Consider the following 18,390-nt stretch of genomic DNA (forward strand, 5'->3'; position numbering starts at 1 on the left):
TGTATTCTTCTGTATATCTCTATAGGCCTATCCAGAATACCTCATCGCGTATCAGATTCTGAAGCCAGAGAGTACCCCCCAGACAACAGAAGGTGCAGAACAAAAGTCCTAGTTTTAGGAGGAAATGAAAAGCAGCAAACCTTTGGAACCACCATGCGCCTGTATTCCAGTACTGCATAACTTGTGACTGTTACTGAGCTTCATAAACATTCTGGGAGCCTGCAGATTAGCTAGTAATTATCTTTTGTAAAAGCATTAACGAAAGCTACTATTTTGGTTGTAAACTGCCACAGTTTCCTTAGAGAAAATGTTTACAAGGGTTGCCTTTATACAAATAAACTCTGGCTCATTTTCATCCAGGTTCTCTCCTCACTGGCAGTTAACCAACAGAATTTTGACACCAACTGGGTTTTCCGGTGAAATTTAATTCTATATATATATATATATATATATATATATATATATATATATATATATATATATATATATACACACATTTTCTCTTTTTTTATTTTAAAGGAAAAAAAACAACAACCTGGAGCCTGAATCTGCTTTATTCCTCAGTGAAATGAGTTTGGGGCTTCAGTCTGTGGTTTTAAATTCAAAACCGCTTCATCTTTTACCCAAGTCTGCAAATAAGGCTATGGACCAAAACAGTGACTCCATTACACTCTGCTCTCACTAGAATTGCTTTCTCCAGGGCAGCACTGAGGTATTTTGGAAAAGCATTCTGTGGCCAATTTCTCTTCTTCTTGTCAAGTGGATGCAAGGCCTCACTGTCTCCACTCACTGCGGCTTTTTATGATTATATCATCAAGAATTGTTATTTTAAACTTTTTTTGTTTGTTTTTGTACCGACATCCCATAAATTACCACATTTACTTTAATTTATTATCATGGTTTTTTTAATGTTTTTTTTTGTTTCTATAATAATTATGCTGTACACAGATGGACCATTTACACAATTTGCCCAGTAAGGGACCCTAATGTATGATTTTATATTTAACAATAAATTCAGAACCTACACTTTAGGTGATTTATGATTTACATTGAACAAGCAAGTCATTTTTTTCCTTTTTATTTTTGTCCTTTTTTAATGCTACTTTTACTTGGAAAGCAGAGTAAGGTATTGGTTGAGAACTTGAAATCAAGTGAGATTAGTTAAATGGAAAACTCTGAAAATGAGCCAGGGTATTCTTGAGGACATTTTGCGCATGGACAGATGCCTAAAACAAAGATCTGAAATACCTTTTTCTCAACCATGGAGCTCAGTGTCTAAGTTTTAAAGGATTTGCACTTTTAAAGAGGAAATATTTAAGTTATTGTAAGAATTGCAAATAATTTCATGTTACTAAGAAAACAAATATAATTCATGTACAGGTTGTTTAAATGACGATACCCTGTAAAGCTTTTGATGTTTACTGATGCGATTTGGGTTTTATTAGTATTGTAACTGAAATCAGTTTTGATTTGCACCTTCCCTTGGAACACTTCTCATATGGGCCAGTAGGTGGAGCTGTTGCCTTTTGAATTCTGTTGTCGTTTTGAATAAAACGATGAATGCAAATAAATAGCACATGGAGATAATGGTCTCTATAGTGGCAAAGAAGATTGGACGTGCATGTCAGACCTGATTTGTTTATCAGATGTAAAGGATTCAATGACACAAGTTATTCCTGTTTCATTATTCCTCAACCAGTGCAATTTCAGTTTTTCTGACCTGCTAATTGTGATATGTTTAGTTAGTACTGCAGAGAAAACTTGCAGACCCCCCAAGGCAGCAAAGCTAAATAAAAACTAAAAGCTTTGGTTTTATCCTACCTCCCCCCTCCCCATGTTGTATACACAGTACACAGTTTATAGCATTTCTTGACTCTAAGCTTCTCCTGGTTTTCGTTGGACCCTGTCACTGGACATTTGAATGGGATCTCACTCTTTTGTTTCATTAACCTGGTTGTAATTCCAATGTTATATGTAACCTGAAATAGTCATACATTGACCAGTAACACTCAAATAGGGATCTGAAGACGACTTTAACACTCCTCAACCTTGTAACCGGTATTGAAACAAGTCTTAATAAAACACATAGCAAAACTGGTGTCCCTCATGTTGGTCTTTTTATTCTCTCTCAAGGTGCCTGCTTGATATTGAAGAATACTTTTATTTGCTACCACAAATTTAAATTGCTCGGCAAAGCTCTTTAGGAAGCAGCCTACTATGGAGAAGGGTTCGGTTGCAGACTGATGTCACAATTAGGTTGTGTGTCAGTTTTTTTTTTTTTAAACAGTGCCCCATTTTGAATACTGGACAGGTAATAATCAACAATCAATGGTGCACTGGGTACACTTTAAATGTGTAGAATCACAAAAACCTTCCAATACAACAAAAACATGCATGTGCATTATATTATCGATAGTGCTGATATGCTAGTAATATTATACATGCTTTAAATAGGGCACTAGGGCAATTTAATCAATGTTTAATTTAAGCTTGCAAAATAAAATCTGGACATCAATTTAATTAATTTTTGAATAACTGCATTTTGACTTGAATTTACAAGCTAAAGCTAAAATCAATGTAATGATTTTCTGAAATGTACAATACAAACTATGTAATGTTAAGGAATACAATTTCTCATCATGGAACTATATAGGCTGCTTTGCTAATGACAACTTTTCACTTCATGGACTTTTTTTTTCTACTTTTAAAGGTTGCCAAGTTGTATAATGTAAAAAAGTAATGAACAAATAATACAATTTGAGGCATACCGCGATCTTTTCCTGGTCACACTGTCCTGTTCTTGAAATTTAGCATATATTTACAGTAATGTTTGTGCAAGTTTATGGATTTGTGCTACTTTTACATTTATTGTAAAGTTTCACTCATTTTAGATACTGTGTATATTGATTACCATATAACTGTTGTATGTTGTTCTGGGGATGAAGCGATTATAGCCCTAGAAAGATTAAATTATGGAAAACCATGTATAGAATGCTTTTAAATTAAACAAAGCTTGTTCTGTGATATAAATCTAATGAAGATTAATACCAGAGCATTACATACTGCTATTTATTTATCACCTGTTGGAAATCATGCATTCTATATGTAGCATGTAGATGGGCATTAAATGATGGTTAACATTATGAACTGAAAGGGTATTTCCTGCTACAGTAATACCCTTACAGTTGGAGATCTGCAAATCACCTGCATATAATGGTCTGCAAAATTCCCATCTCGCAGGCTCTTAATCTGTTAGATTGGTGTTCTATACGTGATAAAAAGGGAAGAAGGCTTATTGGTTTTGACAATTGGATTGGGTGATTTCCTTGCTATTTCATTTACACACCCAAAGTCCTTCACAATGAAAGAGACAGAGAGATGTTGGCTCTTCTGAGCACACAAATACACTAAACACTAATTTTACCATTTTTGGCACAGCAGTTCTTAGCATAGCAGAACATAGGGTCCCATCATTCCTCTCACAAAAGCACATATCTGGGTTTAATTGAAAAATGACAAAACTGGAGGTAGTGAATATACCAATATTATTGTGACGTGTGCTTAAACATTTACCCACTTGAACACCATTTTGCTGAAAATAAGCTATTATATTATTGAATTACCAACCTGCATTTTTTCATGGGTGTGTGAGAGAGACTCTTTCGTATTGCCAACCTGGGTTGAAACCTAGTGCCTGATGGGATACGAGAAAGTAGTGAGATAAGAAATGCACTGCCTCATTCCACACAGCTGAGAATCAGATGTATAGTGATGAAGATTGTGGTATTCAGTCAGACCATCCTAGGTAAGTCGATACTTAAATACACACTAATATTAAATATGACCAGCATGAGTACCCAGAAAATTGGGTGTTTCATTTGATTTTTTAAAGCAAGCGTTAATTAATTGTCACCTTTATTGTAGCTACCATGGAGTATATTTGCAGAAATTAACTTGTCTTTTGCCACAATCCCCCCCCCCCCCCCCCCCCCCCCATGTGCATCCCTTGTTTAATGTGTGCACCATCTTTATACAATATCAGCTTTTAATATTTAAACCTGATAATGCTAAGAACATTCTGCACATTGAAGTTGTTTAAGGATGGTGCTCACATAGGATTTGATACACGGGAGGGATATGGCAAAAGACATATTTTTTGTTGTTTGTTTTGAAAGTATACCCTATGGCAGTTAAAGGTGAAACAACTTCTGTTGTAAATATTTCATTTTTGTTTGGCAAAATCCCCATCTTGCAGGTTCATTTTCTTTTAGATTGTTGTTCCATGCATCAGTACAAAAAGGGATCACCAAAGTTGATGGATATGAGAGATCCTTGCTGAAAAAAGGAGAAATATTTTCCTTTTTAATTTAACGACAATATTCCAACTACAGTACTGTTAGAACAAACTTTATATGGCTGAGTGTGCAGCATTTCAGCAGAGTGCTTGTCTCGGAATTCGTGTGAATACCAGCCTTGATAATGAACCTACACATAAGCATTACAGTTAGTAGATAAACTTGTCTAGGAATATATTTTGATATATTGTGATTTTCATGCATAGCACATTACAGCAGCACAGTAGTTTGCAATAAGTTGTGATGTGGAGCTAGTGTGAAGCCAGGCCAGTTTGAAGGAAGTTGAATGTAACAGAAGCTCTTTAATATTACAGATAATGTACTAATACTACAGTAATGAGGTCTGTACTGACCATGAACAGCATTCTCTTAGTGCCAATACATAATGAGGAAACCCATTTATTTCATTATATTAGAACCTGACTTGTGTGCCCTTTAAAATACAACTGCATATCTAACAACAAAAACCCAACAGGCTTAGCAAGAATATATTGTGGCATGGATTTATTATGTCTCCAAATGTGAATGAACCAGTGTGAAAATAAATCGAATCGCTCTTTAAAAATGTAAATCAAAATTAGAAGAATGGGAATGGAATTAAGTATTGTGCAATGCATTAGCTCTGCAGGTTGCCACATACATATTCTTTAAACAACCACTTGGGGGCGACCAAACACCATTTGACCAAGCACAGCTGCTGTCACTTGAAAGCAGTTTGTGTTGCTGCAAACATTTTCTAGGTTTGGGATATTTACCTTTCTTGATGTGACTACCTTCTAGTAACAGCTCCATTTACCTGATATGTTTGTAGCTTGGGATCCATAGCATGCATGCAGTAAAAACTTTATCTTTACATATTTATTTTTAGTTTTTCACCTATAGTTTCTAATATTCTAATTAATAAAGCTGTTTATTGTGTAACATTTTATACAATGGTTAATATTGCTCAGTTAAATATCAATACATTTGTAAAAGAAATCCTGAAAGCTGTAGTTGACAAAAGAAAGTTGATATAGTTATTATAATTACCTATGCCACAGCTTATACCGGTGCCTGTGCTTTACCTGTGAGTTTCCATTGAGTGTACATTTTAGAGGACACAGCTGCCATCTGTTTAGCACAATCCATGTTTCAAGCAATTGCATCTGAAGAAATGTGAGACTTTTTAGGGTGAGGTGATGTGTTTAAGATCCAATTGTGTATCATTTTATTTTTGTTAAAGTACCACAAAACTTTATAATATTACCTTTAATCACTAAGTACATGTAACCCTAAAATCCCTTGTTATAGAACATTTTATTAAAAAGCCATTTTTGACTTTTAAAGTCAAACCCCTACAGGTGGTAAATATGAGTATGTTATAACGAAATCCCTGCAGTGAAGTATAATAGCTTTGTATTAAATAAAGGGGGGGGGGGGGGGGGGTAAATCACAGAATAAAATGAAAGCAGACATAAAATATAATATTTAAAGCTTTTTCAGTCTCTTTTCTTTACAGCTGATAATGCTACCCCTGACCACCTACATTACCAAAATCACAGCCATCCACAGTCAGCAGCAGTATACGCTGAGTCTTCTCGTTATAAATCTCATTGAGTGTGCATCGAATATGCTGCATTAGACACTGAGTAACCTTTCTTAACTAATTTGCGGGATTGTGTCCCTATGAAGATGCTATATTTTTTATGTTCATTTTGTTCATTTTTGTCATGAGCCATTCTATTAGCAAAATGGAGCCTCTATACAATGCAATGTATAGATCTTGGCTACAGGGCAATAGTAGCAGCCCCAGTGTCTTCTTGTGGCACCCAGGTTTTTTTGTGCAGCAACTCTTTTCATGTCAATGTGGCAATCCCAGAAGGTGGCGTAACCGCATGAGGTTTGGAATGAAAAGTAAATCATGTGGCCACAACAGGAACATTCCTTACGAGATGAATATGCAAATAGACGAGTTCAGTTTTGAGTAGTGTGAGCACTGTACCTTGTGTACTGTCTTTCCCTTCCAGATGAACGTGTAGATAATTCTCATAGAGCCCCAGCACTGTTTGATACTCATAAATATTATCACATTTGCATTTCAGGTTTTGCAAATTCCTGTCTATTTTTAAAGAAGTGTCTTTATTCTTGCACTATTTTGAAAACATGAGTAATACAAAAGTGAAAGACATGTTGTAACTGGTGTCCTTTTTCAAATTACTCATTCAAAGCTTATTCCATTGCTATTTTAGAATATAAAGATTCAATCGGTCGGTTTGATTAAAATGCCTATAGACACTTCTTTAATTTGGAAACACCGGGGCCTTCAAAATGCTAATACATTTGTAACCCTATCTAAAATATTTTACAAAAGGTTTGGTGACAAAATTAATTAAATGGGTTGTTAAAAAAGAAAATTATATTTTCAAAAATGTTCCTTAAACCTTAGAGGCCTTTGGTACTATAACAAGCCAGAGAGAAGCAGGACTAAAGAATGAAGAAACAAACCAGCCAGGGACTGCACTTAGCTGGGCATAGCACACGGCCAAAACAGTGTGTTGGACTGAGTATTTATTTTCTTGTATTATTTTGTCACAGTCTGAGTAGCCCTACGTTTCTCTGCTGTAGCTGTACCACTGGCTGGTAAAGCAATGCGCTTTGCCTGTCAAGTGCAGAGTCCCGGCTTAATATTTTGCTGCATTTGAGAACCTGAAATACCTGTGTGAGCCTGCTTGTATTTCTCACAAACGCTACAATACTTTTTAGGACCACTTATTAAAATAGTGTATTTGACAGTATTAACATCGCCCGAAATTAAGTATTCTGTTAGCTTACACTCCACTCTAGTTTATATTCATCAAAGGTACAATACGATTACTGCTTCCTTTTTTTTTTTCAATATTTGTTATTATTTACTTAAAGGTACTAGGAATACTACAGTAATGCAGGTTTCAGAAAAAAGTTTATGGTTTGAAAGAAGAGAATGAAGGCTATTAACTGGTACTAAAAATTACTAACAGGCCACTAGTGGATTTTTGATAAATGTATGTCCCTGAGTCCTATATTGAAAAATGTTAAATGCATTAAATATATTTCTAAAAAATTCAAGTTTAATTTATGTCATCACTTTTAGTACCTCTTTTCTTTTTTCAAAATAGATGCTTGGATCTCAATTTGTTTTAAGTTACTTTCAGGGGTCTCCTAGATGCCAAAAACTAAAGTTATAAAAACTCACACCATTTTTGTAAGGTATTTCCGGTCTTTAAGGGTTCAATGGTAAATGGCAGCCTACTTTACTGTGAGTTATCTCCATTTATTATTGTTCCCCAAGGGGAATAAAACTTAAGTTTGTTGCATTGAATTTTACGGTGTTGTTCAGTTGTCCCATTTATATGCATATCTAATTGGATTCAAGCTATCTGTTTGAGCAATCGATGCCAAATCCAGGAACATGCAACACTGGCTGGGCTTGAATTTTAACCAAGACTACAAATACTAATGAGGAGTTGGCTGAAATGTTGCATCAAGTTCTTTATACAGTAGTTTACCCCCAGATCCAAGGATTCCCCAACTTATTTGATTCTTCAAGAACAGCACACTTTGTACAGTGTCACCATCCAAAAAACACCTTGAGACATCATTTCTGAAAATGAATTTATATTGAAATGGCATTTCAAGAAATAAATAAAAACAGTAGACCTTGTGACAAAACAAGGGCAAAAGAATGTCTGAAATTCTATCATTACAAATGATATTGCCTTACGAAGTTGGACAATAACATTGACTACACACAGGTAAAAAGTATTGCATTGTTAACATCATATATCAGTACCTTTTCATTTTTACACACAAGAACTGAAAAAAGGTATCAGCTACCATCTGTTCATAAATAAAAACATCAACAAATAACTGTGCAAATTAAACATAAGAATATCCTTAAGTTGTACTACAGTATTGCATCACTTAAAAAGTGCTCTACAAAAAGGTGCCACCATTCTCAACAAATACCCTTTAACATGTTTAACAAGTGTGACTGGGGAACCTTTCCTGGCACAGGAGGCAAGGAAGAACACTGGCAGAGTTTGGAGTTTTTGGCAAAAAAAACGTAAAATAAATCATAAAAGATCATTCTGAATCCTATCACTTCAAGTCAACATACAGTACTAAATAATTTGGATTAGTGGCTGCAGCTACAGATGAGTGTCTAAAATTCTAGCTCACTGATATACAGCAGATATACCTGTCTACCATTGCTTTATGAGCAGTGTCATACTTCTGTCATTTAAATATCCCAAAGCCAAATTTATATTTACTGTTTCAACAAACACCTTTGTTGGATTTGTATTGCAAATCTAAGATGTTTAACAAGATTAACAGCCAAATGGTGTAACTCCATAAACCTACACATATCTAGTGAAATGACTGTACTTATCTATGGAAGTAATGGAGATCTGTTAGCATTCTTGTATCTTCAGAACCGGCTCCAAACAGCCCTTTTCATTTTAAGAAGGTTATGTACAGCCACTCCTATTAAAAATGGCATGCTTATTATACTCTGTGTATCATTGTGTAGCTTTTTAAAGAGGCATCTGATTTATGGATACTGTGCCTTCAAGTTTGGGGGTTGTGCTCCATACAAACAAGACAGAAGCCTCTTCCTGTTGTCTAAATAGTGAATATGGCCTTAATGTTCTGGTGTTGGCTTTCCAGTTGTAAGCATGCCAGGAAAGATCTTGATCAGCCTCTATTGAAACCATGATAAGGCTAAAAACAAAAGTCTTCAAGTCTCAAACTGAGGTAAAAATGAGGTAAAAATAAAACCCCAACAAAAAAAAGTCCAGTATTGTTTGTGTGACTGAAAACACAAACAGTAAAATGCTCTTGCTCTCTCGGGTGGGATAGGGAGGTTTTGAGTCTAAAGCAACGTACTGAAAGGAAAATAGATTTACAGCACTTCATAAAAGTCAGTATTGCAGCCCTGAAGGTTTTAAACGCCTTCTTGCGCAGAGGAGCGCCTTGCTAGTAGAAACCGCTATTATTGCTGCACCCAAAAACAAAAGCACTGAAGGTGGAATAAAACCTTAAAACTTCCAGGAACAGGGTGTACCTTCTCCAAGAACAAGGCACTGGAAAAAGAAAACACTGACACATCTACACAGCATCTCACACAGGCCAGACATTTCAGGCAAGCAGTACCAGTCTGTTGTAGTCAGCAGGCTTTTGGGAACTGGTGTCAAAGTGACTTTTTACCATGAACAACCTGGTTCATAAAATATTGTTCGGCTTTCATGATACCATATTTTGGTTCTGTGAAACAATTCTGTTCAATATTTGGCCCCTTCTGGTTGTGTCCGTTTGACACCAGCACCTATTTGTTTTTCCTATGTGAAATACTGATAGAACCGAGTAATTTTATGACAAACAACTGAAGAACCATTTGCAAAAGACAGATCAGGCTTATGTGACAAGTTGGAAAACTGTTTAAGTGGTAGAAGCAGTATGCTTGTCAGCTTTATTCAGACCTCTTCTAAAGCAAGCTGCAGTTCACCATGATTAAGAAAAAATATATACTGTATCGTCACAGGAGCTTCAGGAGACACGCAGACATAAACTCATCAGTGAGTATATGCAACTACAAATGTGAATCTGTAGATCTTTGGTAGGATTACAGCATTGTCGATAGCAGGAAGCATGCAAGCATGTGTCTGGAGCCATGGTGACGCATTAACAAGAGATCATGTGATGGTTGCTTTTGCTAGTATTAGAGAGGTTGCATCTTGCCTCTGTTAGAGAAAACAAGGGTTCAACAAAATATGTATAACTATAAATTATATATAGATTATGAGATTCTTTATATAAAAAATAAACCATCTTATGTCTCATATTCATAGTTAAATAGAGAAAAAATGCCAATTTGTTGAGGGATTTGTAACAGCAGAATGAGCTATGCAATGTATTATCTATCTATACTGATATATAGATTGATGTACATATACATACTTGATATCCCTATTGAAAATGGTTCTACATAGTCTCAGGCTGACAAGGATACGCTTTCAAACCTGTGCCTACCGTCTTGCAGAAGGACTCTTCACTGAAGACTCACATATAAAAACTCCAGCACAGTCAGTAAGCAAGTCTCACACTTTGAACATTCTGCAGTCCTAAGGCCCAGCATTCAAAATCTTTGGAGGCTCAGTTTATTTTTTGTGTGTCCCTTTCTCCGATCCGAGCCCCTCAACATCTGGGGGATGTGGTGATGGGACTCTGTAGGTAAGTGAGACTGCTAGGCTGCGTGTGGACCGCCACGGAGACAGGGAAGCTGAAGACGAACTGCGAGGTGGGGGTGGACTTGCCACACGCTGCAGACGGGCTTGCAGCCTCCACTGCACAAGATGTGGCCAGGACCTGCGACTCAAACTGCAGGAGCTGCCCCATGAAGCTGAAGTTGGGGGAGATGATGCTCCTCCGCTGCTTGACGAACTCGAAGGCCTCCTCCAGCTTCAGCAGCTTCTTCTTCATCAGGTACGCGAGGCAGATGGTGGCGGAACGCGAGATGCCAGCCTGGCAGTGGACTAGCACCCTCCCATTAAAGTCTTTTATTGAATCTGCAGGAAGAAGGTACACAAAACAATTCAGCATTGCCTGTTTCACGTTCCAAAAGGTTAAATTCACATTTTGAAATAATAAAACCTTGTTTCCACGATGGAATTGGGTACCTAGAGCTTTCATAGCCGTCTGTTGGAGGGCCCCAAGTAAACGCTTAAGGATAATTACCGGCTGCACTAGTGTAATGCATACTCTGCACCTTATATCCCAAGCCTAATGGCTATTTAGGCTGTATTGTTATTGTTAACTCTATGTTGTTAAAATAATTGTGGAAGAGTTTATGGAAGCACAACAATTTGATCTCGAGCAAAAAATATAGATTTTTGATTTTAACCATACAACATGCTACACTACACAATTATCTTGAATAATACCGACCCTAGGAAATGTAGCTCAATTTTGAGTCCAGAAATGGAAACAAGGCCAGCTCATACATGTAGAATTCTAAACATAGCTAGTGCAACCTGGGTGCAGTTTTTCTCTGTATAATATGCAAATGATTGAGTCATCATCCATCGCTCAATGCCGCATTGTGATGTATGCGTAAAACTGATAATGTTGCTGCATTCATATTTTGTATTCAAATTAACATGTTATTATAGCCACTTTCAAACATCCATATAATTTGCCTGCCAAATGGCATCTGAAATCTACTTATGTATTTAATATTGATACATATGGCTATAAAGTATGTTGGTATAATATACTATAATACCAAATTAGAGTACTGACAACAAAACAAACAAACAAAAACATATAATTACCTATATATTCAATTGCCTCTATAAACCAGGAGCTAATGTCAGCTTTGTGGTTGTCCTCCACTGGTATGCACTTATACTGGTAATACCCTTCAAAGTGATTTGGACAGTTCGAAGACACGTTTAATAAGGCATTTATCCCCAAGGCATCCAGCATGTCTTTTCTGGAAGCATGATAGGCACTGCCCAAATAGAGGAAGGGCAAGATTTCTACTGGACCACCCTAGAGGGGGGAACAAATTATAGAAATTTGTTAAGAACAGCAAACACAATATAAAACGTGCAGAGAATTACAAACTTCCACTTTTTAATGTATTTGTTTATTTTTCAACATAGTCCACCGGGGGTCAGAATCATCATTGGAACCAATTCAAGCAACTTGCAGCAGTGAAAGTTTGAAATGCAGATACTTCTAGGCAGGATTTCGAGGGGCACAGACTATTTTATTGTAAAAGTGAGGCAGACCTAACCTAATACTAAGGCCTTACATTTTATTTCAAAGTTCAACTCACTGTATCAATCAAATGCAAGAGTATTAACATAGTAACGTTACAGTACCTATAAAAATGAATGACGTTGTTCAGATTCCGGTTAGAGAGCAAAGCCATTCATTCACAAGGAAACCGCATAGTATTTGACAGCGGGACACAATGGATTTTTTAGTTTTATCTTCAACGATGTCCACACTGGGACAGGCAATAACATCGGTTTCAATAATATGGAAGTCGTTGCTTTTGCAATACGGAGAAAGGTTAAAAACGGTTTATTTATTTTCTGTACAAATGTATGTGTATATACCCTGTTCAAAGACCAACCCTGGATCACTTGAAACCCACAGGTTGGGAACCGCTGATCTGCTTTGCTTGTTTTGCTTCTACTTAAGATACCTTTTTTTTTTTTTTAATCTCTGCTTGATAAGGCTTACGTCTCTTAGTATCACACAAAAATAATAGGTAATATTAACAATACAGAATGAGTAGTTAAAATGACACTGCAGCGTTAAACACATTTACGTTGTAAATCCCGCTTATGCGGATACTTGACCGAAACCCTTAATAGTGAACTCTTACCGTCAAGTTGTGTCACCTACACGTTTGCCCTAAAGTTGTCGTTACATCATTTACTACAAAATGTACCCATACCAAACCATTATAGCCCAGCAAAATTGTTGTCAACATTCCTGAGCATGCATTTGAGGAAGGGATCGATTTAGTGGTTCAGAAGAGGAAATGGCATGGTAATCAGCGATGGTTCCTGCCGATGAGTACATTACCATTACCCTAAGGGTACTGTATGTGTAAACAGCAATGGACAAAAATGCACTGCAGATCAATTAAGAAATGTAGGCCTGCTGCTACTCGCCAGGGAAAGGTCAACGGAAGACCTAAGACAAATAAAGGCGCCAGGTTATGCCAGACAATTTCTTGTTAAACCACTACAATGTTCAGTAGTAATAATACCTGGTCATGATGCGGGGTCCCACAGGAAGTACAATTGGTTTCTGTTACATCTGTGCTTGACAGAGATGAGATTCCGGATGGTATTTTCGTTTTCAAGCAGAATTCCGGGTAATCGGATGAAAACTTTTCATAGCCACCTAAAAAGGAAGCACAAAAAAAAAACGTGTTTTACAAAAAAATAAAAAGAGGGTCCGAAAGGCATAACCCCCACCACACCCCATTAGACGCCAATTAACTTTTGTTTTGGGGATGCAAATGTATTAACAGCCCTATCTCACTCGTCAGAAAACAGAATAACCACTGTATTTACAAGTTGTGTTAATTGGGGATTTCCGTCAACTCTGGAAAACAATACTGCTTTGTGAAGCCAGCTGCGAATGGTATACGTTTTAAATATTATGATAGCAAGCTTATTTTTTTACAACCCCACTACGTATTTCCATTGGCATACCGCGTTTGCTGTTGCTGCGATATTTGTATTAAAACCACTTCTTTCAGGCATTTAAGCAAAAAAAATATTTGCTATGCATTCAATGATTTCAGTTGTGTAGCTAATGCACAGCTTGTCACCAGTGCCGTCTAGATACACTTGATTGGTTAAATTATTGTTATTTAGCAAAATAAAAAATAAGAAATAATCTTTAAAAAAAGGGAAAAAATCCAGTAAACTCTGTAAACAGATCGATTTATGCAGCTGGTTCAAATGGGGAATTTTCTTGAAATGACAGATTTTCTTTGATACCGGTAACATTTATTTTTTTGTTTTTGAGGCAAGGTTAAACTACACATATAGATTTGGCTTTGTGCTCCCATTTTGTAAGCCTGGGATCGACTGTGGATGAGCAAGGAAATATGTTAGGATGATTGAAATGTGATCTTGTTCAGCGGGTAATAATAATAATAATAATAATAATAATAATAATAAATGAACAGACTTACATAAAAACGACCACACCTTAAGGGAAACTGTTTGTTTATTTATTTATTTATTTATTTATTAGAAACAAAACTGAGATAATTGTTCAAAATGTGTCATGCATAAGTTTAACGACGATTCTCAAAACATTACACTGGTATAGGATACTGTAGATTAGCCTAGGAATCAATTTATTCTTTATTATTATTGTTTTTCAGACAGCATTGATCCTTATGCCTTACTCACGCCGCTGCATTTTTGTTTTCTTAACCAACAATGAAACATTGCAGTAGGCTAAATATCATTCTATATCTCTATACTGTATGAACAGTATACAATATTCACCGGCTGCTAATACAATAATAACACATATCAAAAATTGGGACCAGAGAAATTATCACCATTTTTTTAAAATCAGTAATCTTATTTGTATAACCAAGAGCAGCATTTTCAACTTTTTGTCAAATATAATTGTATGCCTATTAAGACGCAAATACAGATTAAAATAATTCGTATCTAAATTCACAGTGCGGTTTAAACGGTTTCGTGTGCTATTCTGTGAATTCTAGAATTGATATAGTCATATACCATGAATGTCAACAATGCATCTACAATTGTGATTGTCTTCAGTGACGTCTCGCATATAAATAACAAGCACTTATTGAAGCGAATTAAAACACTGTGTTCATATCAAGATTAAAACACATACGTGATGCATCGCCATACATTACAGGGCGTATTAAATATCCTCTGTTTTATGAATGGAGTACATGTGTCTCTGCCTATTGTATAAGCTGTTTTATAACATAAGTAATATCTTTTTTTTTTCTTTACAGATTTAATAACGGTATTGTAAGCCTGGCTGTACCTGACAGCATAGCACGAGCTAGACATACGCAGACATTTACCTTTAAGGAGATATATTTCAGTCCCATAGGAATCCCTATACAGTGCGTTGAGCACTAGTGTAATTGTGCTGTCTTCTTTTATGGAGTCCATATGCGAAGTCCTTTCATCATACAGAATAACTGCGGAGTAAAGTCCTGATTTCAGCCTGGATCGGACCTCCTCGTCCCCCGAAAGAATCTGATCCAGGCTTACGGAGCCCTTAGCCCTTCTCCTCACAATAGTATTGCAGCGAATATTCACCGAGCCTCTTATGTGACCCGCGCTGTGAGCCAGAAACGATCTGCAATCCAGCACCAAGCATTTACCGCTGTCATCCCTCACCAACCTTTTCAAAACGTTACAATCCATCTCACAAAGCTCATCCATGATTACCATTGTGTTTTCTTTAAACATAAAAAACAAAAATACAAGCTGCGTTACAGCTTTAATACCAGTAGCCGCCTTGCACTCTTGCCGTTCAGTGTGCTATTCTCCTGAGAAGATTACGATCGCTGCACTAACCTCTCCTTCCTTTTTATGAATGAAGCGCCAGCCGCCAGCTCCATATATGGAGAATACGTCACAAGGACGAAGACGTCACCTACTATAGCACCATTCATCAAAACCTCTTGCCATTTTTTTTTCATTCATAAAACACAGTGAAATGGAAGATTAATCTAAGGTGTTACAAGAGTTATCAGAAGTTGTAAATTACTAACCCTATATGAGCACAACGTTGTTTTACATTACTGCTAAAATGATCAAAAACATTATAAAATACAATTCCATTATTTTCCCAGTCGCTGTAAGTGTATGTTTTTCATTGCCATTGTATGATCTTTGTGGTAGCCTCTATGTATTTTCTATTGGTTCTGAAACCTATAGATTTAAGAAATACATCCCAACAAAAGTAAACATATTAGACTATATTTAAATAATAGGTATGTTAAAGTACGTCCACAACACAGACATTAACCATCTATGTCTATTAATCATCTGTAATAAGCAGATCCGCTCAGATGGTATTTGTTTTATTTGACCTGTGTAGCTGCACTGAATACTTTTGTATTCTTTGTGGCTGCAATTATGTTCCACACCAAGCGACCATTTGACGCTACGCTAGCTTCACAATCTAGGCTAGTATTGTCTGTGCACCAGGCTTTTTTTGGTGCACTGGGAAGGTGACTGTTGTAGTACTTTAACTGGAGGTTTCACAGGTTGAATATAAAACACATCCTACTGATTAATTGCTACAAATTATATACCTGTACCTTAGTCTGTATTGTTAGGCAGTAGTATAGCACAGTGTGTTCTCCCATCCAAATACTGTCAGCAATCAGCTAAACATAACACGGTACGGTATACATTCATTGACTGTCTGATAAATAAGGGTTTCCATGTGTACTATCGAAACCGTTAGAACCCAGCTTTGTCAGATAAGAACATAAAGACATTCATGTTAGACCAGTTTGAGACTTTATGTAAATTATGTCCGGAGGCACCAGGGTGTTTGTTTTAGATTAGCAATCAACCAAAACTAAGAAGGATCACTTCACTGTAATATGAAGGAAGCTACGTAGTCATATTGGCCTTTGATGTTTTACGCAATATAAAGTAATATTAATCGAATGTATAACATAATAAGTTTATTTTTCTCTAATCGTTTATTCATTTACAACAAAGTTACACGTTTTTTTTATTTATTATTATTATTATTATTATTATTATTATTATTATTATTATTATTATTATTATTATTATTACCAATGTTGTAAAATCAATGTTCAATGCATGAATGCTCTTAAACTATGAATGATTGTGGCAGAAATGAATTTATCAAATCGATCGGGCTGCATTTGTAATGATGAAACACGCAGAGAGTAAACCGAGAGGCGGATGTAATAAAATCGCCAGTAGGCACACTTGAGGACCACGTTTCGGAAACAACAGTTTGAATAAAAGATAAGAGGGCTTTTTTTTTTTCCATTGCGACAGTGTATGTATTTCACGATACAAAACAGGTTTTACCATGACGATGAACATTAAAAAGAAAGAAAGAAAGAAAGAAAGAAAGAAAGAAAGAAAGAAAGAAAGAACATGTTTAAATAATCACGTTGTAATGTATTGCTTGTTACAAACAACAATACAACAGGTCAACAGCCTAAATAAAAATGTGGATTCATACATTACATTAAACCGACTGTCTCCTCCTCCTCCTGTCTTTTCTTCCTTACCCCAGGCTGGTCACACTAATTGGGAAATAAGAGATTAATTATAGCCAAGTACTGGGTTGTAAACATAAACCGCTTCTGGTATTTGCATTTTTCTATTCATATTATTCAATTGTCCCCGGGCTAATCAAAGAGGTCAGCACTACCGTGGAGCAGAGAACAGTTTTTTTTTTAAAAAGTGTAAAATGCGATTTTTTTTTTCAATTGTATTTTGACCACAGAATAGTTTTAATATCGGCCAGTACTGTGACACAAGTACGTGTGAATGTTTCCTGTTTTACTATGTGTGAGTTATGCTGCTTAAAATCCCGATTTGTGTACTGCGTACTGTAGTTTAGTCTACGGTAATAATCCAACCTGACTTTTGTCACTGTCATTTCAAGGTATTCACAAGGACATGGAGCTGTACCAGCCGAACTCTTTACATTTCTAACTGTAGCCTAGGGGGCACAGTTTATGTAAATTGTCTTCAAAAGAAAAAGATAGGGGTGACGATTAGACCTGGGAGGTCCTTACACCCATCTATTAAGCCACCTAGCCCATATTGTCCCGCAATTAAAAAAGGTAGCTTAGCAACTGATATAATTCTATTTCCAATAACTTATTTTATATTATTTCCATGTACAGAATGTATTTTCCTGACCTTATATATGTGTTAATCAATTTCCAACACATTGTTGCTAATGTATTGTTTATTATTATTACTACTACGACTACTACGACTACTACTACTACTACTAATAATAATAATAATAATAAAATCGAAATGTGTTTAAAAAATAAACAAGGAAGACTGAGGGGTAAAAAAAGTGACATTTTACACATTTTGTATCACAAGGAAAAATCTGAAGTGTGATAAAGGTCACACTTCAAAAGATGTGAACAAAAATAAATAGGATTGACATTTTAAATACTCCATTTAGTCTTTTGTATGGCTACTTAAATTTGACACCAACAAAAAGACGGATATGCTGGTTTTTGACATCCTTTTCAGTGAACATCTTATTGCCATGTTTCACCATATTGTAGTTCTAGATAACATAAGGAAATGAATGTCACAGCCTTTAGTGCTGCATTAAGTTGAGATGCTGTGTTTTGATTTTGGGCCGGTGGAGGGGAGTTTAAAATATGTGGTGTGAAGCTGACAGTGCTGCATATTCATCTCATGACGTGATTCTGCAGTGCAGTTACTGG

The 18,390-nt window shown here is 36.1% G+C and overlaps 2 protein-coding genes across 8 annotated transcripts in view; one reads left to right on the plus strand and one right to left on the minus strand.

Moving 5' to 3' along the window:
- LOC117972740 (poly [ADP-ribose] polymerase tankyrase-1-like) overlaps window positions 1–2,098 on the plus strand; it is a 119,836-nt gene extending 117,738 nt beyond the window's left edge. For all 7 annotated transcript variants that reach the window (XM_058994815.1, XM_058994831.1, XM_058994823.1 and 4 more), the window contains one exon: window positions 26–2,098. In XM_058994815.1, the coding sequence (XP_058850798.1) occupies window positions 26–112 (87 nt within the window). In that variant the 3' untranslated portion in view covers window positions 113–2,098. The remainder of the gene's footprint in view (window positions 1–25) is intronic.
- A 5,873-nt stretch (window positions 2,099–7,971) lies between these two features.
- Window positions 7,972–15,491, minus strand: LOC131699094 (dual specificity protein phosphatase 4-like). Its single transcript, XM_058994851.1, has 4 exons — window positions 14,986–15,491; window positions 13,162–13,298; window positions 11,705–11,924; window positions 7,972–10,939 (listed from the first exon to the last, which is right to left on the minus strand). The coding sequence occupies exons 1-4, from the start codon at window positions 15,377–15,379 to the stop codon at window positions 10,569–10,571; spliced, it is 1,122 nt and encodes a 373-aa protein (XP_058850834.1). The 5' UTR covers window positions 15,380–15,491; the 3' UTR covers window positions 7,972–10,568.
- Window positions 15,492–18,390: the final 2,899 nt, after the last annotated feature.

This window comes from Acipenser ruthenus, chromosome 2 (genome assembly GCF_902713425.1).
Source record: "Acipenser ruthenus chromosome 2, fAciRut3.2 maternal haplotype, whole genome shotgun sequence".
NCBI classification, from domain to species: domain Eukaryota; kingdom Metazoa; phylum Chordata; class Actinopteri; order Acipenseriformes; family Acipenseridae; genus Acipenser; species Acipenser ruthenus.